This window comes from Gavia stellata, chromosome 9, assembly GCF_030936135.1.
Source record: "Gavia stellata isolate bGavSte3 chromosome 9, bGavSte3.hap2, whole genome shotgun sequence".
Lineage (NCBI taxonomy): Eukaryota > Metazoa > Chordata > Aves > Gaviiformes > Gaviidae > Gavia > Gavia stellata.
Window position 1 is genome coordinate 5147273 of NC_082602.1, and position 27873 is coordinate 5175145.

Sequence of the window (27873 nt, forward strand, 5' to 3'; positions counted from 1 at the left end):
CCTGTGGGCTGTGTCCCATCCCTGTGCTGCCCTTGTCCTTCTCTCCTCCTTCCTTGCAGGTCCAGGCACTGATCCCCTTTTTCTCTGTGCTGTTTTGTCTGTAGTTTCTAAAATGGGGTGAGGTGAAGGACACCCTTTTGTTCTGCAGCTTGCTGCTTAGCCTTTGCTAAGACGGGGACAGGAAAGAGCATGGTTTAGAATAATTATTAAGCCCAGTGACTTGTAGTGCTTAGGGTGCAGTAAGCATAAACTGCCCTCCTCTCTCTCTATGACAAAAATGGGCCTGCAGCCTTTTTTGGTTTTCTGGGGAGAGTTGCATTTCAGAATTTAGAGAATTATTACGTGGAATAAATGTTAGGGGTTGAAGCTTTTAGTCACAGGATAGAGGCAGAGAAGCCTGCTGCCCGATCGTGCCTAAGCCAGGAGAAGGGTTACGGCTGCCCTGACGCCCTTGGCTCCCTCTTTGCGGCGCTACGGCCCCCGCCTTGGCTACCGCGCTCCGAGGCGGGCCGCCTGACGCCCCCCGCGCTGGGGCTGCGCGGCCAGCGCGGTAGTGGCAGCCCCGCCCGGCGGCGCTTCTCGCGAGAGGAAGGAAAGCGCGGCGCTGCTGCCGCCCGTCCTGGAAGGGCCGCAGCCGCCGGGCGCGTCCGGGCTGGGGGCGGGTCCTCCCGCCGCCGGGGGCGCCGTCGGGCGCGGGCGGAGGGGGCCGGGCGCACGCAGCGGCGGGACGGGAGGAGCCGCAGGGCCCGCAGGGAGCGGCTGAGGCGGCGGCTCCTCCTCTCCAGCCATGGGTGAGCGGCGGCTGCGGCGCGCCCGGGGAGCGGAGCGGGGCCGGGCTGGACGGGGGGCGCCGGGGGCAGCGGAGGGGGAGAAAGGGGCCTGCGGCGGCGCCGCCCCTCAGTCGGGTAACGGCTGCGAGCCGCGCTGCGGCGGCGCCCGCACAGGCAGAAAATGTCCGCTGCGGCGGGAGCGGGGCTGGGGGCGGCCCGCGGCCTCGGGGGGTGGCGGCGGTGCCGGCCCGGCGTCGGGGGCGGCCTCCGGCCCCGCGGTCTGTCAGGCGGGGCGGGGGCCCGGGCGCTGGCGGGTGTCCCTCGCTCCCTGTGGCGGGGAGGCGCGGCCGGCGCTCCTGGAAACGGGGTGGAGTGCCGGGGGGCCGTGCTTTGGGAAGGCTGAGGGGTTTATGCCGGTGAGGACGCTTTAGTGGGGGAAAATGCTTGTTGTCTGCTAGCTGTGGGGTGACACAGGGAGACCTTGTTCAGCCCGTCGCCCTAGCGACTGCACGCTTGGGGGTTTTTTTGCACAAATACTGTTTGCAGTAAGGGTTTGGCTGCTCTTCCGAATAATATCAGACTCTGGTGAGGGCGGCGACATCGGTGCCACCTGCAAACAGTCCCTTCGGGGCTGCTGCTTTGGGGTGAGAAGAGCCCTTCATAGCTCATTTTGTTCCGCGTATGTACAGTCTGCCTCACGCAATCCCAGAGCAGCAGTTACTAGAAAACATGCCATGTGAAATTTAAATCTTGATTTTTTTTAAGAAGCAGGTGAAGAAAAATAGCTTTATGCTGGCAGACCACACTTTAAAACAGACCTAAAATGCATTTCTGCCTCAGCAAGACCAAGCAAGAGGGATGACAATTAAAAGGACGGTAGATGTGGAAGTATCTCTGTGGGGAGGATCAGCTCCAAAAGTCAAAATGAGGTCACCTGAAACAGGAATTTGTAAGATGCCTTTGGGGAAACAGACTGAACAGGTAGTGAGGGAGAGCTATCCACCTGAAGTCTGACTCGAACAAGGCTTTTCCTACGGTAACACTTATATTTAGGACTGTCAATAGCAAACCTAATAAAAAAGCAGGAAGTCTGACATGAGCTTTACCAACAGAAACGCTCCTGTTGTTGCAAGCCTCCATCTGTTCCAGACAGAGGTACTGGTGCTGCTCTTGGTAGGGTTGGTTCAGTCCCCGCGGCTGAGCGGGCAGCAAGTCAAGAGACAAACTAGTGAGCTGTGACTGCTAACCGGGTAAATTTTTGTGAGACCGCTGTCACTAATAGTCTGCTGTGTCTTCTAACATCTTGTAGTGCTTTCTGTTAAAGTACTGGTAAATTGAGAGACTATAAATGTAGTTTTTAAGGTTATCTCGGGTACCTTATCTCAGCCATTTGTTTTTCTAGAAAATAGAGATAGGTTATATTGTATGGTAGTAGGTTAATTTGGTATTTGACAGGCAATTAGGAATACAGAAAATTAGAAAGTAATTTTCTAAGTTTCTACTATCTAATATCTAAAGCTGTGGTATGCAAGAAATGAGACAAGTCATTTCATTGCAGTTTGAGGAACTGAGAAAGTGTCCACATGATATAATGATTTGTATTTTTTTGGTTTTAATGTATACAGTTCTGTATGCTTTCTGATGTGCAAAGAGATAAGGTCATATACCAGTACTCAAATCTGCAGAGGAAGGAGCTTACACTTTTTCTCAGACACAAGTCTGTATATATATTTTGACACCTGTGTCTCAATGTCTTAAAAAAGATGATCTGTGTTCTTCATTTGTTTGGGTTTTACCTCATTTGTTAGATTTAATTGCAGAAAACAGTAAATCATCTTCTTTTGCTACTTTCCAAGTTACTTTGATCATCGTGAATAAACAGAGGGTTGTTTTGTCTCTGTTTCAGTTTCGCAAAATAGAGGGTGGCCTGAATGTTTGAATTGCTTCATTACAAATGAAAATAAACTAAGAATCTCCTGAACACTCTGGTTTCAGTAGCGGGAGCTCTAAGAAGAGGAACCTTATCCATTCTGTCAGATTAAGATGATTTTTAAAAAGCTATGGGTTTTTTACTGACTAGATTCAATCCCTAAATGTATTTTTGTAGCATACGTTTTGTGAAATTTACCAAAAACATTTTTAAGTTAAAGCAAACCCCTTAGTTCTTAAACTTTCCTGTGTAGAAAATATTTTATAGCTATAGGACGAACAGAAATTTCAGTGTGTAATATGTAATACTTTCCTGAAACTGCTTCAGGTTTACTAGCTGAGACTATGTACAGCCTAAGAAGGCAAGCATGTGTTTACGTCACTGTGAAACTAAAGGCTACAGTGGAAAGTGATTATATATAAGAAGTATGATGTCTGTTTCTGTAGGTAGACTGTAATACACCAGATAGATACTTACATTAATAGGAATGCTGCTTTGATACCATGGTAAGGGCACTCATTGCATAATACAGCATTGATGCTGGTGTTAATTTGCAGTTACTGACTGCTTCCAAGATGTACTGAGACAACACAGTACCTGAGAACTGACATTTCTGGCCTCATTTTTTTGTTCACCTATTAAAACAGTGTAAAATCTGTAAGGGTGTTTGTTTGAGTGGATGCTTTTCTGTAACATGGTGGTTTATAGCACTCAGTAAATTATTCGTTTGAGTTTATTTAGATTACGGTAAGTTTTTCTTTGAACAAGGTGGCCATGAAGCACTTTATTGTTTTGCGTCTCTTCTAAAACTTGAACCGTAACTTTTTTTTTTATTGTCTTAGCTGTAAAGGACCCTACAGCTGTAGAAAGAGCAAATTTACTGAACATGGCTAAATTGAGTATCAAAGGACTCATTGAATCAGCTTTGAGCTTTGGCCGCACCCTGGATTCTGACTACCCACCTTTGCAGCAGTTCTTTGTTGTCATGGAGCACTGCCTGAAGCATGGCCTTAAAGGTGTGGTAATTGCTCTAGCTGCATATTTCTCATCCCAAAAATGCCATTTTTCTTCCTTTCTTTATTCAATGACATAAAATCAAAGTGTGTTATGTTGCTTTAAGAAGTGAAGAAAATATTTAAATTATCACCTTTTATAGTTAGTAGTGTCATTATTAATACTTCACAGCATATATTTCCACATTTACCAACTTTTTTCTTTTGTATACCATTTGTTTTAAGTGGTCCAGGGTTTCCCACAACTGCATGTATATATGTAGCTTGTATTTTTAGCTAGTCATCCTTTTTATACTATTTTGTTCTAGCACAGCAATTTTATGTTCACAGCAAAGTAATTTGGAAGATGGCTTTGGCTACTGGTGAGCTGACCAGTCTCACAGTTATCTGTTATCTGGAAGTCTAGGCTCAGCAGTTAACCCTTTCATCACACTAGCTATTTCGAAAGAAGCTACTCCAGTAATTTAAATTAATTCAGTTACTTAATTTTTCTTTTCCTAGTAAGAAAATCCTTTCTAAGTTACAATAAAACCATCTGGGGTCCTCTGGAACTTGTGGAGAAATTATATCCAGAAGCTGAGGAAATAGCAGCAAGTGTCAGAGATTTGCCTGGCCTTAAGTAAGTAGTCTCGGTAAAATACAGCAAGAAAATAAAGGACCTGATTGAGAATCTACAGATGTCTCATGATTTCATTTGGCATTAATCAAGTCCTTGAACAGCTAGCATGGGATATTGAGGGAGAGCACAGGTGAATCTTGCTAGCTTTTCATGTGCTGCACAAAACAGCTAAAAAAAGAGTATTTTAATGTTCTTTTCTGATGTTCCTGGGAGAAAAGTTTTCTGAATGGTGGATAAAAACGGTGGATAAAGGAACAGGCTGTGTATCAAAGAGTCTGCAGTCTAGAACTGCAGCAAACATGTGAGTATCAGCAAAGGCTGTATAAAAACAAAAGGTAATGTACTGAAGAGGAAGATGTTAGGCAGCTTTTCAGATTCTTGTGTGTAGGGTCCTTCTCAAATGTAAATTTATGCTCTGAACTACAATCTCCTCCCATTCCTCTGCACTCTGCTTGTGTATTTAGTTTTATAATTGGCCATACATTAAATTCCAAAAGGGTTTAGTTACCTTGTAATAGGTATATGGCAGCATAAGGGTTATAATTTATAGCTTTAGACCTTATCTAAAGCACATAGGTGTGTAAATTATTATTTACTTTTGTATCAGGCTGGATGAAATAATACCCTTTGCCAAGTGTGTTACACTCTTCCTATCCTGATATAGCATGCGGGTTTGGTTTTTGGTTTTTTTTTTTTTTTTTTTTGCATTTATGTGCTTACCACTTCTAAATGTGCAAGCAGTAGAAGAGGAGGATCTGAAGGTCCAGGCTTAATTTGTTGGATATTAATGTTTGCCAGTTACATACATTTTACTCTTTTTAAATTGTCTTTCTAAGATACCACTGAATTTGTAAACAAGTATGAGTTAAAGCTAGAATTCAGTATGTATTGTATAGACCCAGAGAATAGGATTAGGAAGGCAAGCTTGCGTGATGAGTTGTAATGGACATTTATTTACTTTTCTCACTTTTCGCTGAAGACTTTATAAGCAGGCTGCAGAAAGGAGTCTGAATTGTTGCAGATGTTTTACTTCAGCTGGAAACAGGACTTTCAAGATTATCTTTACAGGCACTGTGAGGTTAAGAAGAAGGTACTTACAAGAAAACAGCACCACTCTTAAAAATTCTTTCTGTGCTGTTAGCTGTGTACCGTGTGAGAGCAAAGCACATTCAAATACAGCAATGTGTAGAAAGTTGCATGTTTTCACCCTCTAAGCAAAACGGTTAATTTTACTGTCAGGCTCTTGTGCTTTCTCTATTCCTGTTCTTTCCAGGGTCTGCTCCCAAGCCCAGCAGAGTTGATGGGAATTTTTCTGATACTATCCCAAAGCTTAGAGTCAAAGCCTAGACATTATGGCTTCCCAGACTGCATTGCTCAACTAATAGTTTAAAATACCCTTTCAGAAATACCAATTGCTCTACCAATAGACTGATAAGCTGTTTAATACAGTGAATTAATTGATATATTGTTGATTTGGGACTGTTTGTCTTCATGCCTTTTTTTTCAGAACACCACTGGGCCGTGCCCGGGCCTGGTTACGGTTAGCACTAATGCAGAAGAAAATGGCTGACTATCTTCGCTGCTTAATCATTCAGAGAGATCTTCTCAGGTAAACAATTAAGTAGATTTTGTTTATAATTTATTTTTAGGGGTTTAGTCTCCTGAAAAAAATTGTATTATTTTCTATTTGCTACTTTTTAATGTATCCTTACTGTAGCAAGGTGTAGCTTCTGGCCTGTGGGCTGATTTCTTCCAGTCCTCAGGGTAGAGGGACTAAACACCGCTGCCTCATCAAGATTGAGGGCCAGCTGATGGGTGGCGAGATATTTCCTCCTCATCATGTAGGGGGGCCTTCTGCAATATACCTGACTGTTCTTTCGTAGATTAGGGTGATGGGCTCCCACTGCATTCCTCTGCTGTGCAGAATACGGACTAGAAACCTCTGGGGAGGAGATGAATTCTCCCCTACCATATGCATGGTTTCCCACTGAGCTACCATTGTGTGGAGGACTATTGCCTTGAACTTTCTTTTCCTTTCACAGTTCTAAAGCTGGCATTGCTCTCTGCTAGTATAAGTTCTCCTTTCTGATGGGGCAGTTGATGCACAAAGGGAAAAAAACCTTGTCATCTTAATTTCAGTTCTATAACCTCTACATATCTTTAAGATTTTTCTTGTATGCCTAGATAATGCTGGTATGTCAGGATGACATTGGTGTTCAACAGCTATGGGCTTTTCCATTGAACGCACAGTTTGTTTCAGACTCCAAAGCTTTATTTAAAAAATGCTGGAGGAGGAAGTAAATGTTGGTATTCTGTCATTTAGTGGAGTGTTTTTCTTTTAAAAACCTTTTTAGCCTTTCAGCCCTTTCTGTTTCTCTTGTCTTACCCATTTAATCGCTTACTTGGCTTCTTTCAAGCATTAAAGTCCAGACCGTTTTTCGCACAAGGTAAATTTGTTACCATTCTTCTTTTGCATTCTCTAGTGTTTCTTAACAACATAAGAATTGTCTGACTCAGTGTGGCCAAACACTCATCTGTTGCAGTATCCTGTTCGAAAGTGGCTAATAGCAAATGTATAGGGAAGAGCCTTTTTTTTTTAAAAAAAAAAAAAAAGGCAAAATAAATCTTGCCCCCCAAATTTCCCAGCCCTCAAGCAGCTTGTGGCTCAGATTTCTGGAGCCAAAGGTAGTGTCTTTGTTTTTAATAGCCTCTGAGACAAACCGTGCACTTTAAATTTTTAAATATTTATGAGGTGAAAGTATGGGCAGACCCAGTTCATCTTTAAGGATGTTAGAGTAAGGCTAAAATAAGAAACAATTCAGATTTAGATGTCACTTATTAGAGTAAGGCTAAAATAAGAAACAATTCAGATTTAGATGTCACTTATTAATTTATTGCATGTAAATATACTGAATATACCAATAAGATGCAATTTTCTTCTTTAACAGTGAATTTTATGAGTATCATGCACTAATGATGGAGGAAGAAGGAGCAGTTATTGTTGGGCTATTAGTTGGGTTAAATGTGATAGATGCTAATCTGTGTGTGAAGGGAGAAGACCTAGATTCACAAGTAAGTCAATACAGGTAAAGTAGCATACATGCAATCCATAAGATTTTTATGTACCGTGAATTTTGTTACTATGGAGTTGTGACTTGTTAGAAATCTTACTAGAGACCGTTTAGGGTGTGGTCCAGTTCCTGGATCAGTGGAGGCTGTTGCATTAACTTCAGTATCAGTTGGTTCAGACCTTTAGATGGTGATAATTGTCAGAGTGCAAGGGTAAAGTTTTATGCTTTGTCATCAAATGGATGCAGTAGTAGCAATGCAGAGTTCTTTCCGTCTTAATTGCGTAACTCGTCCTTTTCCTTTGTGGGAGAAGTATAGTTCCAGGATCAGTTTATCCCATTCGATTCATTTATTGTTGTTCTGGAACACAATAGGAATGTTTCAAGGACCTGAAACGAAAACTTGCTTCACATGGTGTGATGAAAGACCTTATAAGAGGGTGACTGCTTTCAATCGGCAAAACAAGACTTAGAACTATTCCTATTTGCAAAGTGCTTTAGAACTATTTGCAAAGTGCTTTGACTTTGAACTCTGATCTTTTCCAAGAAAATCTTGACAGATTCTTTTTAAAGGCAGAGGCACAAGTATTTATAAATAAATGTAGGCTGTGTTCAGTCCTGATTGTTTCTGCCCAGCTTCTTTGTGGAAAAAACATAATAGTTTAAGGGATTATTACTGTATTTCAGCATATATTTGATAAAAAAGCAATTTCTATGGCAAAGAAAAGTTACAGCTAATTTGCTATATGTGCTGTTGAATCATAGGGTTAACTTGTCTTTGATTGTTCATTCCAGTTACTATCTAATGTTTTAGGCACTGACCTTGTGTACCAGAAGACATTATACTGAAAGGCCTGTAATTACAGAAAACTTATCAACGTGCTTTTCTTAGTATTGAGAATTACATATGTGTATCATAAATCACAAAATCTATTGCTAGCTACACATTTCTTATCTAGGTCACTTGGTGGCTTTGCTGTATGAGGGGAGATAAAACTTGATTTGAGAAGGTAGTAGTGGCTGTCCAGATGAGATTTTAGAATAGTTCTGTTTGTGAAGAGCAGTATCAATAAGGCACCTTCTCAGAGAAGCCGGAAGAAACAAGTTGTATTGAGCAGAAAGAGGAACTTCTGAAGGATGATGGAAGTCGCATCCGGGAGCATAGTTTTGGTATGTTAGAAGAATGCCATTCAATGGTGAAATGTGTGTATGCACACATGGAGAACTAAAACAAAGTAACTTTTATAGAGATAACATTTTACTTTTTTACAGAGATAGTATTTTGCTTTAATATGCAAAATATGTTTTTAGAAAAGCTTTTGAAGGAGACACTTTTTAGAAAAGATACGAAAAGAACAAGTGGAAGACCATTATAGGAAACTGACAGGAGAGCATTGTACAAACCAAGGAAATGTTAGACTTAGCAAGTTACTCATATTCAAAAGCTAAAGGGAACTCAAGAAGGAAGCAGTAGAGCAGAGAAATTGAAATACTTTCGTGAAGAGGCTACTAGAGACCAAAAAGGAAGGTTTTTGGCAAAGCAAACGTGGTTAAATACTTTTGTTAGAGGTTCATGAATAGAGTTGAAAGCAGAACTCATGGTAATGTTATTTATAGTATATATGATTAAATTACAATTGAATAGAAAATAAATTAATTAGATTCAGATTTAGCAAGGTTTAAAAAAATGAATGCAGTTGAGTTGGCACACCTGGGAATCAGCAAGTGTGGAGAGGTAGTATTATTTGGCAAGGATTATTGAAAAGCTAAACAGGGGGGAAACATCAGTTTGGGAGATGTGCTGTGATAGGAGATTATGTGAAACGCTACAGACAAGTTACCACAAGTCTGCTTTATCAGTGATAGGGTTGAGTAGTATCTGATAATTCCCCAAATGAAAGTCTTCCTGTAAGTTCTTGGCTAAGCTGAGTCAGAGGTACGAAGTCATCTTTTTTTGGGATTTGGTACGTGGCACATTAATTTTGTTCAAGGGTAACATAATTGTAAACAAATACTTGAGACTACACTTTAGAAAAACAAAAAGAATCTTGTTTAAAATGTTACGGTTCAGTTTTTTGAGCTTCTGGCTGAAACTGGACCAATCTTAAAAATGCTGATGTAACTGAGGTTTTAGTAATTATGTAGATACAAAGCCGTGAATATCAACAGCAATTACTTGTATGATTTGAAACTGTGTACATTTGCTTTCCCCTAGGTTGGGGTGATCGATTTCTCTATGTATTTAAAGAGTGATGATGACATTGGAGGTAAGGAAAGGTATGTCCTCACCAAATACATCAGATTTTGCATGTAAACAAATGCTTTCTTGACTGGTGCCCTGTTCTTTGTAGAAATAAGTCAGATTCCCTAAAGATGAAGTTTTCTGGTCTCGCAGAGTTGAGAAAAATTGTATGCTACATTGTTCTGTATTACTAGTTAGCTGGACGAATGTTTGCACTCTGAAGCAGGCCTCAGCAACGTCACCTACTTCCTTTACCTGATGGACGGTATTGGGGATTGGAAGGTGGCAGTGAAAAAGAACCTGCTAACCTTTAAGCCCTCAGCTTGAGATTTAGTCAGTATTTCAAAGAACCAGAGTAATAAACAGAGTAAATAAACATCCTTCTTTTTCTTTTTTGAGACTGTATATGTTCTTATGTTTCACCTAGAGAAATTGTTTGCAGTTAAAACATTGAGGTTTTTTGTCTCTCACTGATGTCACAACGTGTAAGTTACTGACTTTATGATTGTGAGATGAAGTTGCTTCCTTTCTTTTTAAAAAACACAATTAAGATGGACATTTGCGTATGATAGATATATGTATATATATTCAGTACATAGTTCACTACATCATTTTGTAAAAGCTACTTTTATTATGTGCTTGCTTTAGAAATGTACAGATTGCTGCAATTTTGGACCAAAAGAATTATGTTGAAGAACTAAACAGACAGCTGAAGTAAGTCTTACTTTGAAGTATGCATGTCAGTCCAGGCTTACAGGTAAAACGCCTCTAATTCCTTTTGTACCACAGCTTTGTGAGAGAGAGCTTCAGAGAAAGGGGTGCAAATTCTTTATGTTTAGACTGAGGATGTAGTGAAGTTGGAAGGGATGCAGTCTTCTGGAGAGACTCAGGAAGTCTCAGTTTTCATGCTTTTGACAGTCAGAACTTCTATTCTTCAAAGAAATGAAAAACAGCAGGCCAAAACTGATCAAGGTCCTCATGATTCATAACTTTACAGGAGTGAAAAACTTGATCTCGATTTTAACTGCATTCTATTTAACAGTTTTCAAAAAGTATTACTGAGTGTTCTGGGTGAATCCACATGTTTTTGTTTCTTTGCTTTTCATAATATTTTAGTTTGTAGCTTTAATGCCTAGGACCAAAACTGAATAGGTTCATTGCTTGCTGGAAACTACTTATACATTGTAGGTTGTGGTTCCTGTAAAAACAGTTTTCAGGAAAGTAGGCTTTCCCCTTTTTTTGCTGGATGAACAAACCTACTCCATCACTGTGTTTGTTATTGTACAAATAGAGGGACAGTGCTTGCAATTCTCTGAGGAGTATTGTACAAAATTAACCAGTGCAAGGAGCTAGGAAAAAAAAACCCCAAACCTGACAAACCCACAAAGAACTTCTTCTGTAGAAACTGTAGTATAGCTGATCTTCTTGATCCCTTTTTGAAACGTAATAAAATTTTTTCATTTTTAATGCTAGTAATCTTGATCATTAGTTAATATATGGCTACTGTTAGGATAAAGATACTCTGATTTGAAATTGTGTCAGTCACTGAGCAGAAACCTTCAACAGGACACAATAACTGAGCGTGTCAAATACGAGCAAAATCAAAGTAAGTTAAGGAGGAGAAAAGAACTATCACAATTAAAAATAGTGGTGTTTGTGTGATGATAGCTATCGTTATTCAGGTGAGCCTCTGTGTATTGAGTATGTTCTTGTACACTGGTTTATGCATGGATTTACTTGCAAACCAGTGTTTCAACAACTCTCGTCTTTCATTTCAGGTCAGCTGTTTGTTTCCATACATCCTAGAATGCATTAATCTCCTCTGCCTTGCCATTCTTAATGAACTGGTAACTTCTGAGGATACCACAATATAAATACGTGGAAAAGTACACGGTGTTGCAGAATAGCGTTTTTTTCTGTGTGTAAAGTGCAGCCTAAAAAAATGTGCTTACAGCAGAAATGGGCAATCAGGTAATGGAGAAGGCCTGGATGTAGTTCGATAAGATAAAAAACTGCAGAGTAATAAAAGGGAATAAAATTCTGATGAGACTTACAAATGAAGTCAGGAAGCATCAAGAAAGCAGTAACCTGAGGTTAAATCTCAAAAAATGCAGAGAAGCAAACCATTTTTCTAAAAGAAATGGATTTTGGAGGAAGAGAACCTGGAGAATGGTTTTCATTATATGGGGGAGGGGGGGGGATGACAAAACAAGAAGATTGCAAACGCTCTTTTAAGGGAACTTGTTAAACATTTGGATACGATATAGTTGTGAAGATAAAGTAAAGGGAGAAATGTAAAGTCACATCCAGCCAGGAGTTTGTAACAGGGATGACATTGGGAGTTGGAAAGAAGTATATAAACATTCAACAAATGAGACTAATTTTCATATATTGAGGAAAACCTCAAATAATGGGACCAGACCTTTTAGCACTTAACCATTAATCATTGTACCTTACACTGAAGCTTTTGAGCTTGGTTGATTGAGTTTTGATGTAATTTTTAATATTTTTTTTAATTTTTCTCTTTCAGTAGCACAGTTAGCAGTCTACATGCAAGAGTTGATTCACTAGAGAAATCGAACACTAAACTGATCGAAGAGGTATTATTTTTTTTTAGTAATGTAAAACATTATTTACTCTCAAAAGCTATTTTTATAAATATACTTAAATTATTTTAATCTACATAAGCTCTGTATAATATATTCAGATACCTTCATTTTGGCTTGAAGAAAAGGTGCAGTAGCTGCAGGGATTTGAAGTTAGCTTGCCTAGGTAGCATGCAGCATCAGTAAATTAATTCTATAGAACATCGCAATTTCCCATTTTGGACCAAACCAGAAGAGAAGCCTTTCTTAATGCTAGCTGTCAGTCTGATTTTGTGCAGATGACTAGTCCATAATGGATGACACCAGTTGCTGCAAAGAGACAGAAAGTAGTTCAGCAAGCAGTTTTTGTTACTGTTCTCAGCTTTAGCCAAAGGGTTGTTTCTTGCTTATTTACGATAAGCTTATATACAGTTTTTAGACTTGTCTAGCTCTGATTTTGTATTTATATCCTATATTTTTGGTTATCTTTGACGCTTGACTAGATTCCAATATATTTAGCATTATAAGAGAAAGCACTTTTTTTTTAATCCGAGCTGCTTGAGAAATAGTTGATGAAGTGGAAAATTGAAATGTCTAAATTCAGCTGTTGAAGGGATATCCAGCTCAATCTTGGGTATTAATGTATCCAGACAGAGGGAAAACATTTTTTTAAAGTGTTAATTCTCGGAGTATTCTGGTTCCTTTACAAGCCTTCAGCCCAGTTGTCCACCTGTTTTGATCAGCTGGCTTATAATTCTGACATTAAGGTATATGATGTAGGGCCCAGCTATAATGTTTTCTGTTTTGTAAATATGTTTTCTTTTCATCTGGGAGAGGTTTTCTTCTGTAAATTGCTCCATATGATATATTAAGATGTGCAATAAAGAACAAAACTGGATATATTTGAATCCAAATGGAAGGAAAAAAATTAGGATGAAGAAAAGGAATTGAGGGTCTTTACGTCATAATGAAGCACTGAAAAGAAAGCATATTCTTTACCAGACATGAAATAATGAAGTATCTTGAATAGGCATGCTGTTGTGTAATGGAAATGACTCATTACTAAAAGCAGGAGCTTTATGTTTTCTTTAAAAAGAATTAAACCTCTGTTTGGTAGGCTGCCAGAATAGGGCAGAGAATGTCTTGGTCTTTCATTCATCAGAACGTTTTTTTTCTTTATTTCCGCTCACAAAAGTGGTCACATTGCTTTTCCTTTTTCTTTCTTTTTTTTTCCCCCCCCCAGTTAGCAATAGCCAAAAACAACATAATTAAACTTCAGGAAGAAAACCATCAATTAAGGAGTGAAAATACCCTTATTTTAATGAAAACACAGCATCATCTAGAGGTATGTTAGTTTTACTATATTTAACATGGTAACATTGTGTGGTTCATTGTCATTTGAATGTTCTTACGTTGCAACTTGAAGCAAGCAGGATCTGGGCCAAATCTAAAACAACTTTTATTAGGGAAAGGACCTATTAGATCTGGGAAGCTTTATAATGGCATAAATATATCGAAATTATAGGGCACTAGGTTGTTTTATAACCATATGCAAATTTTGTAGCAATTTTCCTTGTATTCTTTCTATCTTTCTTCCCTTCTTCCTTTTTTCTTTAAACTGTAAGCTACATCTTAGAGCATTTAAGGCAATATTATCTGAAAATCTTGTCAAAATAGTGCGTGTTTTACTTGGCAAACTGTCTATTCTGACCTGTCTCATTATATGAATTGTCATTTGGAGTAATCGTGTATACAATTACTGAACTTTTTTTAAGCTGTGATTTGTAGCTCCTTATGTAACTTCCTGTATGTGTTTTACAGAATAATTGGTAAAAGCACAGGTTAAGCAGGTGTTTTTATGGCTCAGTGCTGAGACAGTTGTGTATTAGAGTGACTTACTGAAGGGAGGACTGTACTGCAGTACAGATGTTTATTTTGCTAGATTTACTCAATTCACATTATAAAACTGATGACCACATAGGAGAAACAACTCTTTCCCTGTTTGTACTGCACTTGGTGAATGTATTTTTAAGCTTTTTTTTCCCCCCCACAAGCATTAAATTTATGCTATTAACTGCTAAAGTTGTGATGAAAAAAGATAGTTTCTCTATATCTTTGTAGGCAACTAAAGTGGATGTTGAAGCAGAACTTCAGACATACAAACACTCCAGGCAGGGTTTAGATGAAATGTACAATGAAGCACGTAGACAGCTTCGAGAAGAATCACAACTTCGACAAGTAAGTATTCTTTTCTAGAATTACACACAACTTCTAGAAAAGATTATGCTTGAGAAGAGTCAGTGTATAAATATTTCTAGTTTTGCTTTTGCTGAGCTTAGATGCTGACTTCAGTCGACTTTAATCGCCTTTTCTCTAACTGCCTGTAATAAAAAGCATTTTTTAACAGAGCAGTCAATGCATCAATATTTCTGTAACTGTTGCTAAAGCATATACATTTTCTCTGAGAAATTTTTAGGTAAGTTAGCAATACTGTATGCTCTGCATGTATGCTAAATCTTTCTTGTGAAAATAGAAATAATTTAGTTCTATTTTTGTAATTAATACTTAGGCAACTCTATGCAACACTAGCAGGGTAATTTCTTATAACGTGAGTTGTCTTCTCCCAAAGTTTAAAAAGAAAAAGCATCAGTCACTAAGTACATGAGAGTGTACTGTTTATTTAGTGGATAATTTGCAAAGCTAAAGAGGGGCAGAATTTCTGAAGTGGTGAAGTCGGTGGTGCTGCAGCTCTGTTAGAGTTAGCTTTTGTCTTTTCAAAAGAGAGATGGAAGGTTGCATAATTATTTAAAGATTCTGTGTTGTATTGTGTTTGTGTTTTATAGGATATGGAGAATGAGCTAGTGGTTCAAGTTAGTATGAAACATGAGATAGAACTTGCCATGAAGTTGCTGGAGAAGGACATCCATGAGAAGCAGGATACCCTTATAGGCCTTCGACAGCAGCTTGATGAAGTTAAAGCAATTAACATGGAAATGTACCAGAAGCTGCAGGTAAAGGAACAGTCTGCTGTTAAACTGATGAAATGACTGTGGAGTGAGAGAGATGCATTACCATTTTGTTTAGTTAAATACTGCTGTTGCCTTAATTTTTGGTTTCTTTCCACTTTTTAGGTCAGCTTGTCATTTTGGAACATTACTGATGCAAGCATAATTTCACACAAAGCAGTTCTTAAGGCAGTCACTTAATGTTAGTGGGTTTATAGAAGAAAAGAGCATGAGAACAAGATCATGGCCTGCTAACATGCTGTGTCAAACAGGGAGAGTAATAGTATATCTAGTGATAATGACACTTTTTGGCCTGTGTTGTATAAAAACCCAGGAGAATGTAGGTACATAATGAGGAGTTAAAGAGGAGATCTGAACTTTCAAAGTAAGGAAAGGCATTTGGAAAACAAGGTTGTGTTAAATGGAAAAAACAAATTACAGGGTTTTTTTTTGTTTTAATCTGTTAACAAATTAAGATCTGTAACAATGCAATGCTTGTTTGGGAGAATATGGATCTCAGAGACCCAACATGCACTTAACAAATGACCAAACATCAGGGAAGTTTAGCAGTGAATTATTTATGCAGAACATAGTTTATTCCATAAATCAAATTTATCAATAACAGTATAATAAACCAGTCAAATCATTGGCAGAATGAGGGGAAAAAAATTAGGATGCTGCAGAGAGATAATTGAGATGATGGACAAAGGATGCTACTTTTCCACCTGCAACTGTGAGGAAACTGGACCAGAGGAAGAGAAATATAAATAGGGCTGGAAAGAAAAATAAGAAGAGAATGTTCTTCAGTATGTTAGGATCTGTAGGGTTTTGTTCTTCTTTCAAAGCTGTACTTGTGGGGACTGTGGGTAACACTGATTTCACTTCATGACATTCAGACCCACTTCCTGGGCAGAGTAAAACAGCTTAGTCGTGCCCAATCTCTGCTGTTCAGGGACCCGTTGGTAGTGTTGATCTGTATAGCAAGGATAATGCTCTACCTTTTATTTAGATCTTCAAGCTGTATCTTGTAACAGCTCTGGAAGCAATCAAAATTGTGAAATGTGTTAGTAAAATTCTTAAAAGATTTTTAGGCGTATATGGTAGTTTGATAAGAGTTGGAGAACCTTAGGGATTTCCAGCACTAAGCATCTTAGTTGTTTATTGGAAAGGTTCTGATAGGCTACTTAAAAAGATGATCAGTGAATTTAAGTTGACTTGCAAAATGATTAACTATGAAAGGAAACCAAAATGAAAAATATATATTTATAGCATCTACACTTGCAAACTAGAAAACTACAAATTTGCTAGGCATAAAATTTTGAGTACTGTCAACTACATTTTTTAGATGGGAATGTTTAAAAAGAATCAAAACCTGAAGCCATTTTAATAATTTTCCCTTCAGATACTGAAGAAAAAAAACCCGTGAGGTAACAGTGTAATGTATACCTGCTTCAGTTTTAACCTTTTTTGTAACACAGGTTTCTGAAGATGCTATGAAAGAAAAGAATGAAATAATTGGTCGATTAGAGGATAAAACCAATCAAATTAATGCAACTATGAAACAACTAGAACAAAGGTACAGGCCCATCTTTGTTTTTCTTCCTTCATTTCTCCATCCCCTTACATTTTATCGCATTCCTACAGAGTTGCCACTGAAATGTAACTTTCAACTAGAAAATTGAAAAAGAACCTTTCTGAAACTTTAACTAGTGCTTTACTGTTTGTTTGTTTTTGTTTTTTTTTTCTTTTTAACAAATACACTTATTTTAATAAAAAATTAATCTTTCATTTTTCTCCCTCCACCATCTTTTCCGGTCCTAGGTTTTTGTGCTGATATCAAAAGTTGTTCTTTCAGCTGTTTCAAAATTCTGATTCATTATTACCTCTTTTTTTTTTTCCCCCCACCTGAATGAAATGCAGTAGAAACCAAAGCATTAATCTTTATTATACTTAAGCATGCGCTTAATATAAACATTTAATGCCTTCATGGATCACTGCGGTATTTGCTGAAGCTCTTAAAATTGTTGTCCATTGCTTTGGAAGTACCATTATTTTCAATGACGGAATGAGTTTTTATACTGAAAAGTTGAAAAGTAAAGACTAAAATTCCAGTACCTGAATTTACATTATGGTTAGAATGCATGTATTACATAATATTAAAATGTGATTCATACGTTTTAATTTAGTGGCCTATATGCAACATCGATCTTTTTAACTGTAAAATATAACATATCCATAAGCCCTGTCATGTTGGTGTTTGACATGTCTTTTTTTTTCATTTAAAGCTGATTATGAAAAACATGGTTGTGTATTAAAAAAATAGTGACATGAATATTCTTTTATTGACATCCTTTTTTCCTCTTTTTTCTTTTTCTTTTTATCCTTTATCCCAATTTTTGTTTTTACTATTTTGCTACCTTCATCTGTCTTTGGTTTTTGTCCACTGCATTCATGAAGTGACAAAGATCTGTTAACTCAAACTAGGACTATTGCAATGTCATTCGTCAAATGTGCCAGCAATGAAGCTCAGCACCAGTATAAACTTGTCAAAGATATATCATTCTGAAAGCTCCTCCAGATCTGTTGTGTTTAAATAATTACTGATAAAATACACCTTAAGAATTTTAAAACTACAGTTTTAAATATAAAGTGGTATTAGAAATCCTGCACTGTAACTGGTCGTAGCTGGGTTCTATTTTGTTTTCCGAAAGAACATCATCTCCGATCTCACTTTACCCCTCTTAAAAAAAAAAAAAAAAATTTGAATTATTGCACTATTATTAAGCAAATGTAAGCTAGTTTTCTAATGGTATTTAATAACTTTTTAATTGTCAGACAAAGTTTATTTTAAAAGGTTAGCTATCTTTACTTTGGCTGTACATTTTATGACATTTGTTTCTAATCTAGTGATTTTTCCTATTCTTTATGGTACTAATAGATTTAAAAAGTAGCCCTTCTGACTAGTATTTCCCTTGTCCCCTGCTTATTTCTTTCACTTTTAGGCTATATTTATCCCAAAAGCATGCTCTCTGTTGGGTTTTTCGGTTGTGACTAGCACTGTTTTCTTAGCATGACAGGAGTTTGGGGGAAGGGGGGGTTGAGTCCTATATCAGAACAATATATTTAAAAAAAGAGGGTGGTGTCAACTTATATGTTCAGTATGTACAGTGGAAGAATTACAGGGTTTGGGGATAAAACAGCTAAAGCACAATTCCATTTTGCTAAGGTGACGTGGGGTAAAATATTTTCACAGAGATAAAATGTGTTTGGAGCCGGGACTTGAATGGGGCTCCAGACAGGGAGGGCAGCGCGCTCTAGCAAACTTTGTAGCTGTGACTCCTGCCTAGAACAGCTTGCCCCATTATAGCTACAGTGGAAGTTTTAGTAATAAATAGGATTTACATTCAGGGCCCAGATCCTGAACTTGCCTAACTTGTTTGTCAGCTAAGATCTTGCCTGTCTGTGGCTTTGTCGACACTGTAATCATAACCTCTGGTTCTGTGCAATCCCTTTTTCCTACCCCCACCCATCATTAGGCAGTCTTTACAACTCGTATTTCTGCTCTGAGTTGCTGCTTGCCCGCGCTGCAGAAATAGGAGAGTTTTAGCTGCTGACTGCCCCTGATGGGCTTCCCGTTGTTTGCTCTGAAGTGTGGAGAGGAAGTTGACTGGGAAAAGAATCTTGGGGTCTTTCAGTAGAAGGGGATGTGTTTGCAAAAGTGGGGGCAAGATGCAGTAATACAGGAGGGGTTTCTGCTCCATGATTATATATTACCCTATTCCTTGGTTTGGAATCAGAAAGAGCCTTTAACATGGGTTGGCTACTAAAAAAGAAAAACCTCCTATCCTCAAAGAAAACCCAAACCAGAAACACTGAATTAAAATAAGAAGTAGACCATAGCAGAAATGGGAACGTTAACCATCTCACGGTCATCTATGCAAACAAGTATCTGCCTCAGTATCATCTGAATTGCAATTCCTGCTGGGTCCAGCTCGGCATTTGTCTGAATTACAGCAGTGCAGTTAGCCTTGGTGCTAGTCTAGAGGGTGGTGCTGTAGCCTAGGTTGGCTAGTGTGTTTCTTGGGTAGCAAGCTCCCTTTTTACCTTGGTTGTGGAAACTACACTGCAGTTTAATTTGTGATTTAGGGAGGGTTTTAACTTGCTTTTGGTGCTACTGTCTTGTGTAGCTTCATTCAGCTTCTTTTACCTGGTGAATTGACCCTGCTTTTTCCCAGTATTCTCCTTTCCATACATGTTTGGGCCCTCTGTGCATTATCATTGCAAACGTGACTGGGAACATTCTTAAAACAACTGGTATAGTTGAATGAGATAGTACACACTTTATAAGGTAGTTTAATTCCAGTCTTTTTTCACATGTTTACTGGCAGCTTTTGGAAACTCCTGCTGGTGCAACTTCATCAGTAGAAGCACAAATGTAGACATATTGCTGACTTAATTTCTTTTTAGCTGACGTTGGGAGTTGTGAGTTACTCTGCATTCAGCTAGCTGCTGGGAAGTGAGAAATCAAGCACAGAGAGTACTACAGATTTCTCCCACCACTTACCTGACAGGCACTTGAAACAGTTTTGCTAAACAAGGTGCAGCAGGTGGGGACATACAGTGGCATTTTACAGGCTCTTTTGCTCTCCTGCCTTTTCATCAAGACAGGTGTAGCCATGATACAGCACAAATTCCATTTTAGTACGTTTACTTTTGTTGTATTACATCCATCTTTTTTTGGACTGAAGAGGTGACCAAGCAGAGAGGAACCACAGTGAGCTAATAGATTCCAAGGGGAGTGCTAGCTGAAGCAGAAACAAACCTCTGGAATTCAGAAAGGAAAGATTAAATTAAAAAAAAAATCCCTCACTTCTTGATTAATTGGTTTAATTTATTTTGTCTATAGTATGGAGCTATTTTAATCAGTGTAAGAATGCATTATTTTTAATACAGATTATTTAAATTAATTTCATAATATGATGTAGTTAAGGTAGTTCTGTAAATATAGTGGGACCCGTCAGGGTGTGTCTTGTTGTATTAGGCTAGTTAAGGTTTTTTGCTGTCTGTTTGCAGTGCTCTGTATTCAGCCTTATGCCTGAATTGTTTTGAGCTGCTTTTGCACAACACATGCTCTGCCCTGTCTCAATGGGTGATTAGTGCAAGCCAAGTACTTCTACAGGATTTATTTAAAAAAAAAAAAAAAAGCTTCCAAAAATAACACATGAACATATGTTAAAGGAAAAAAAACAACCAGCATTAAGGTATATGCTTCAATTCTAAAATATGTATCATCATGCTTTGGCATCTGTTATTCATGAGCATAAAATAAAACAGCTATTACTTACAGTGATTACTCTCTTACTGTGTGGAAAAACAGGAGCTAGTTCTCTAGGCATTGTATGGATTTCTCGTTTGAGTTTGTGAGTTTCCCCCAAACTTTGTTTTTATTTAGAAATGTTTCTATTTCCCCATTTTTCTTTTATTTGTCTTCTTCACCCTCTACACCCTAGTTCTAGCTTCAGTTTTACCCAAAGTTGATTTGAATTACACCAGATTGCAGCAAGCAGAGAAGGCTCAAATGGAGGCTGAGGCCGAGGATGAGAAACTTAAACAGGAATATGTGAATAAATCTGAAAGTCTGCAGAAAGAATTCTCCCAGAAGGAGAAACAGCTGTAAGTATATCTTTCCTGTTTGGAAAAATATACAGCAGTAAACATTTGACATTGCAATACGACCTGTGTCTTAATACAGGCTGGTTGTTGATAAATGGTTTTGAACAGAATGTAAATACTAAAGATCTTCATGTTAGATACTGGCAAGGTGGAAGAAAATATGCCATTCCAAGAAAGTCAAGCTACCTTTGGGCGCCTCTAAAATGGTGTGCAGCGTGAAAAGAGGGAGAAGAACAGCATTATTTTTCTGCCTAAAAGTGCCAGCTTAATTCATGAGGAAATTATCATAAATGGGGGAAAACATGTAGTGTAGTAGTAGTAATACACACTTTTAACAAAACCCACAAGGATGTAGTAGTATAAACTTAAACAGAAATGGCATAAGAATAGTTTAATTGATCAGGCTTATGGATAAGGTAGAAGTGATTTAATTTACCACTGTGCAGGAAATAAAAAATAAAAATCCACTGGAATAATAAATATTAAAAAGTAATATAAAGCCAACCCTGTAGTCTTTCTCCTCTTAAATCCTTCAGTACTGATTTAAATAAATATGTAGTGTAAAAAGCTCCCTATAAGGGCAGGTGTTTTCCCTATTTGGAAAGATAACAAGTAAATTATTTAAGACAGTGCAAATCTGTGGCACAACAAGGATTGGGGCTTTAAAAATTAGTGATTTCCAATCCAATTATTAGCCCACCCTGCCTCTCTTACAACTCTGAATGTTAATAAACTTGTTTAACTGTCATGACAAATGTTCACTTTACTACCACACAGTCATCTTTGCAGATTTTGACAAAAGAACAGTTCAGACCCCAGCCTTAGAATTCTGCAATACTGAAACCTCAAGGTCATGTTCACTTCTGATCTTTTCCAGCCAGATGCTGAGGTAGTGTCCCAAAATGTAAGTCTTTCCTTTAAAAATGGTTTTGGTTTTAAAACAGGAAAATTAATGTGGGTACAGGTTTTCCATCAAAAATCCTTGCATGACTACCGTCAGATTTTTTCCTCTTTTATTGTGTTGGCACAATTTAGATCGAGAAGGTTGAGCAGTGTGCTTCCATCCATTGTTTTCTCTGTAACATTCTAAACACCAACTTTTCCATGAAGCTGATAGTGAAATTCCAGCTAGAGTGGATCTTCCATCAGAGTGGCCTGAATTCCTTTAACTGGACTCCAGTTGAACTAATAGAATTTAGATCCCTCTTTATGTTGAACCTCAGCTATGTAGAAGCGCAGTAAAAGTAGTAATTTAAAGTCCTTCCGCCTTTATTTTCAATTCTGTTCAAAATGCCATAAGCCTTAGTCTAAAATAGAAGACTCGCATCTAAGGGTACAATATTAAATAATTTTTATGAGCACCAGAGATATATGCAATCATTGTCTGCATCACCAATGGCAGTGTGGTTGGTTGGTTGGTTTGGTTTATTTTAGAAACAAGCTATGTAAGGTTAAGGGGGCTTTGCCTTATGCATGTTTTAAAAATACTTTAGAATTTTGTGGTTAATCTTCTCTTGCTCATTTATTGTAAAGGTCAGCTCTTCAAAATTATGCCATATTCTTGGTCCCTTACATACGCTTCTTTTTAACAGCATTTTCTAAGTGACAGTGTTTTGTTTTATTTATTACACCAATGTCTAAAATATCATGATATTGATACATTATTTCTGTTTTAGAGAATGTGTAAGTTGATAATTTGTTTATTATTATAATAGTATATTGAGCCCAGAAATAAACTAATTTTTCTTTTTTAAAAATGATACTCTTGTGCACAGTGATTTGTTTGTTTGTTTTGCATATTCTAGGCTTCAGCTGGAAACAGATTTGAAGATAGAAAAAGAGTGGCGGCAAACCTTAGAGGATGATCTTCAGAAGGAAAAGGAAACTGTATCTCATCTGAGAATAGAGACCCAAGAAATAATTAACCTTAAAAAAGTAAATTCGGCCGTAAAATTTGACTAGTAATTTAGAAATTGACTGCAAAGTTAATTATAGACTTAGACACAGTATTTTTAAGAATTTCTGCAAGTAGATAAGAAAGCTTAGATTAATGTATTCTCACAAAGAGATTAAGAAGAAAAAATACATTTTTTTTTTAACTTCCCATTTAGTCCTCAGATCAGAACTCAGTGCTTTGAATAGGAAAATGACAATTTCATTTTCCCTTTTCTCAGTTGTATTGAGGACTCTGTCTTCTCATCGTAGGCCAGAAAGTGCTTCAGCTTCTCCCTGACTTGGTATACATGGCTGTATAGTGTTGTTGATCTCTGCAATCAGTTGTTTTTATTTTCTTCCTGGAGAGGACTGCAGAAGCAAAAATGCTTCATCTCTTGGGGTCTTAAGTGAGTTTAATCCTGAGTTGTTGCTCTTCGAGTTGGATTTGGGCATCTTAATAGAGAGTGTGATGGATCATTCATTCACTTGACTTTCTCAGTAAGATCAGCTTTGGGTAGTAGCAGTTTTCTAGGCAGTAGGCAAATACAATTTTGAGAATAATTGGGGTTTTTGTTTCTTTTTTTTTTTCTTTTAAGGAGTTCCTTAAACTTCAGGAAAAGAACAAGCAACTGAAAAGGATATGTCAAGACCAAGAAGCTGCTCTCCAAGAACTGGCATCCAAGCTGAGCGAGTAATTTCGTTATTCATGATGATGATTATTTTTGTCATATAAACTTGAATTAAGAAAAATAATAGGATGGTAGTCATGTGAATTAGGCTGTAAATGACAATATTACCTAGCCAGTTATCAAAAAGAAATATGTCTAGTTAGGTCAGGTCTGCTTATTATTATTTTTGGCTGGTGGGCTAGCTGTGAACTCATGGGTAGTTACAGTGCTCTGAACAGAAAATCCTGGTTTAAAAGGGTATGGGGGCATTAGGAGTTGTTTTGCATTGAAAACAGTTGGCTAGTTTGCATGTTGCAGCAGTCCCAAAGAAGAACCCAGGTAGAAGATAACAGCTCTGGCTCCAGCAGGCCAGTGCGTATCTTCTTGTGAGGATGCATGCTCATGGATTCCTTTCTTGGAAGAGATGAAGATTCTCTGTATGACAATCATAGGCCATTGTCACTAAGTCTGTAGAGGATGTAAGGCATTACTTTATCAAAACCCCTTCAGACTATAGCAAGCAATAAGCTCTGAGCACAGCTGTACTTATTGTTACACGTTGTTGAAGTTTCATTTAATGATCTCTGTCTTCTAAGTAGTTTTGCTGTGACTAATGTGGTCTTTCACGCCCTGTAGAATAACTTAGTATACATACTGTGACTCGGTCAGTTCTGAGTGGGTTGGCATGGGATGGCTGTGGGGAGGCTGGTTTCTTCGTAATGACTTAACATGGTCTTGTACAAGTCTTGAAATTTAAATTCTGGTTTTGTACCAATGCTGTGTGCTAGCTTTAGGTATTTGCGCAGAGCTGTGCTGGTACAAATTTCTCTTATACATGTAACCCCAAGCAAATTTACAGCCATTCAAAGGATTCTGAGCTCTTTGGAGAGAGCTTGTCTTTGTATAGTGCTTAGTACAGCCGGGCATGATATTGATTGCATCTCCTGGATGCTGCTGTAATATAAAATACTAACTAAAAGTTCAGCGTACTTTGCTTATAATTCTTAAGTATCTACAACTTTTAAAGTTTTTAGACCGTAACTGGCAATATAGAAGTTTGAAATAGCATTATCTTATTCTTTAGATCAAAGCTGAAAATAGAAGATATAAAAGAAGCGAACAAAGCATTGCAGGTTAGTAGTATTTGGAGGAAGGAGAAACGTTTGTTTTTGACTGTTCCCTTTGGAATATTTTGTAAGCATGGGAAGACTTCTCTCCAACAGCAACTGTTCAAAAGAGCCTCATGGTATGACTTCCTCCAGTGGGAGAGGAGGACAGACTCCCTGTAACCTCATAGGAAAAAGATACTCAGTTGCTTTTGGTTTTTCTTGTTTGATGTACGGCTATGCGTTTTGACACTTTTCTTGCAACGGTACAGCCTTCTGTATTTTACAAAGTGTATCTGGGACAGAATATGTAGCCAACTGAGCTTAAGTTATCTACTACTTCTGAGTCATCAATAAATATTTGATGATCCTAGGAATTAAGTAAACTTGTAGCACCAAAGCTTGATAAAATATGATCTGTAATGTCAAGAGCTTTGGAACTTTCTTAAAGATATGCAGGGAGCACTTGAGAGCGGAGATTTTGTCTGCACATGTTCGATCACATGGTATGTCACCTTGTGTGTTATTTCAGTCCAAGTAAAGGTGTCTGAAATGGTTTTGTTGAGCAGATTCCTGTTTTTATTAATTGGTTTAGACAGAAGGAAATTAACAGTTCTTGACACTGTCCTGTTTTTTTTGCTTCCTTGCATCTTGAGGACTGTTCCTCTGTGATGGGTAGGGAAATAGGCTTCAGCTCTGAAACTTGGATACCTTTCTGCTTTGCCCAGCTCAGCCATTGACCAGCTTTACTACCCCGAGCATGCTCTCTGCAGCTATTCCTGCTCTGTCTTGTCTCATAAAGTTTTGCAGTGTTTTGGAGCAGTCTTGTACTGCTTTAGAGTGTCTTTGGGACATTACACTGGTCTCGGGGCATTAAGCAATTCAGGCAGTAAACGTACTGCTATTGATTTTTCTTGTCCCCTGGAACCCAAAGTTTAACTTCATCAGATACATATAGTTATGATAATTTTTTCTCCAGGGACAGGTTTGGTTGAAGGACAAAGAGGCTACGCATTGCAAGTTATGTGAAAAGGAATTTTCTCTTTCCAAAAGGAAGGTAAAACTTTAATGAAATTGCTTCCAACTTGTTTACATGTATTATGAGAAAAACATCCGTTATCTTAGAGGTGCAGTATGAAATGTCAGTGCTCAGATAAATGCATAGTTATTTTTGAGATGTCTTTCTAGTTCTTTGATATGTACAATGCATCTGGGACCTAATTTCAAAAGAAACACTGCCTTTTGGTCAAGTGCCACAAAGGAACATATTAAAAATTATTCAACCTACTTTGTGGAATCACCATCATCTCAAACACTTGTCAGCTCTGGCACTGTTACAATTTGACACGTGTGGAAGTCTTTTTATGGCATTTTTTATACATTAGACTAAGAAATTAGGAGTTTATTGTCATTTTAAAGTAAAATGTAATGTTAATTTCCATGCTTTATTAATGTGTGCAGAAATTTTTATTTTACTTTTTTATGTTAAGTCTTAGTTAGCTGCCTGACAGAATCATCCACTGTCTTGAATATCATTGCTTATATTATATTTTTGTATAGCAGAGTATGTTCTTAGTCCAGGGATTGAATGAAATCTGCAAAGCATATATATATAAAAAATAAAAATATATACGGTCCTAAACAGACCATCCATCTATCTGTCTATCTATCTATGGTCTAGGATTGCATCATAGATCGGGATTTAGATGAATTATCTTTTGAAAACTGTTTACATGCTCAGACCAAAGAAGTGGAAGGAATCATTTTCGGTTTGCTCTGTGTGTGTTGTTTATTGGTATCCAATTACCAAGTGTATTTCCATTGTAAAATTTAATTTTTAATCTTCTCCCCATTATTTAGCATCATTGTAGAAACTGTGGTGAGATCTTCTGTAATGCCTGTTCGGACAATGAACTGCCTCTGCCTTCTTCACCAAAGCCTGTTCGGGTCTGTGATTCCTGCCACGCAATACTTATACAGAGGTGCTCTTCTCATGTGCCATAAGATTATTTTACAAGATATTTATTACCTTTTGGTATTTAGCTAATCCTGTGAAAACAAACAAACAAACAAACAACCCACAAAACAAAAAACCCTAAAGAATGTACAGCGGTCGTTGCAGAATTTCAGGTAAGCAGTCTAGAGTTGCTTTTTCAAGGTACCGTGGAGGAGTTACTTGTCTGCTTCCTGTTGAAACAAATAGTGAAAATGGGACCCAAATGTAGAAAATGCACATGTTAAAAATACAGATGACAATGTTAGTCTAACAAATGGCTCAGAAGCTCTTTTGGAGGAAGCAGGGCGGTTTCTAGAGGAGACTCAGTGTTAACGTGTATTTGATGAGTATCTTAGTTGTTACGATGATCTTGAAAAAGGTGATACACTTACCTGCTTTTACAGGCTGGTCTGCAACAAGTCCAACCTAATTCTGCTGCAGAATGTGCCTGTGATATGCTGTTGTGATGCAAAACTGTGCGGTAGCTAGTTTTAAATTGTATTTAAAAAACAAAATGAAATGAATGCAGTGGGCCGCTAAGTTATTGCCAAATACCGTATTCGTTTACTTCCCCTCAATCATCAAGATTTGATACGTCCAAGAATACTGCACTGACAGCTCTGTCCTTTGTAGTCAGAGGTGTAAGGGGAGATTTTGTCAGACAGGTAAGAAAACAGTGCCTCGAGGCACTTGATGAAGGAAGGTGCATTTTGCTGTATTTTTTAAAATTGACTATTAATTTGACATGTCTGTGTTACCATTGAAAGAGAGATGTCCATCACAAACCTTTTTCCTGGCATTGTCTGTAACCTTCAACAAATACCTTTGCATTATTTTCATGTAAGTCATGCTTTCAAGCTTGGACGTGTAGGCACTGTATAGCTCTAGAAGCAGAGTGAATCTGCTGCCAAGAAAGACTACGATTAAATACCGGGGACCGCATCCTTTCTGTGTTGGGCAAGAAGGTTCTTCCTTATTTTGTCATCATCTTTCTCAAACTTTCAGAGTTTGTTCCTAAACTTCATTTTTTTCCACAGCACTTTTGAGCGTACGTCTAGGTCTGACCACTCTCCTCACTGATGGTAACTTCTGCTGGAATGTAAATCCTTATTCTTCCCGTAGGCAAATACAAATACATCCTGTGATAAATTGTCCTCACTTCCACGTCGCTGCACTAGAACCAATCCACCCTCTTCCCTTTGGCCGCTCGTGTGACGGGGTCCAGCCGTGGAACCTCCACGCGCTGGTCGGCCCTGGCGAGCC

The 27873-nt window shown here is 38.0% G+C and overlaps 1 protein-coding gene across 1 annotated transcript; it reads left to right on the forward strand.

Annotated features, from left to right (window-relative positions):
• The first annotated feature begins 3531 nt into the window (after nucleotides 1-3531).
• RUFY2 (RUN and FYVE domain containing 2) lies at nucleotides 3532-26629 on the forward strand. The gene is made up of 17 exons (XM_009811570.2): nucleotides 3532-3716; nucleotides 4215-4332; nucleotides 5840-5941; nucleotides 7281-7404; nucleotides 9616-9677; nucleotides 10291-10356; nucleotides 12173-12242; nucleotides 13471-13572; nucleotides 14349-14465; nucleotides 15071-15238; nucleotides 16711-16808; nucleotides 20786-20905; nucleotides 22711-22840; nucleotides 23437-23531; nucleotides 24593-24641; nucleotides 25594-25671; nucleotides 26475-26629. Exons 1-17 carry the CDS (start codon nucleotides 3587-3589, stop codon nucleotides 26616-26618), a joined length of 1773 nt encoding a protein of 590 aa, XP_009809872.1. The 5' UTR covers nucleotides 3532-3586; the 3' UTR covers nucleotides 26619-26629.
• Nucleotides 26630-27873: the final 1244 nt, after the last annotated feature.

Bases quoted from the DNA above. Each gene is read 5' to 3' on its own strand.
- RUFY2 (XM_009811570.2), top strand. From the start codon at position 3,587: ATGGCTAAATTGAGTATCAAAGGACTCATTGAATCAGCTTTGAGCTTT. The intron at 5,942-7,280 runs GTAAACAATTAA...CTTCTTTAACAG, and splicing joins ATTCAGAGAGATCTTCTCAG to TGAATTTTATGAGTATCATG. The intron at 7,405-9,615 runs GTAAGTCAATAC...GCTTTCCCCTAG, and splicing joins GAGAAGACCTAGATTCACAA to GTTGGGGTGATCGATTTCTC.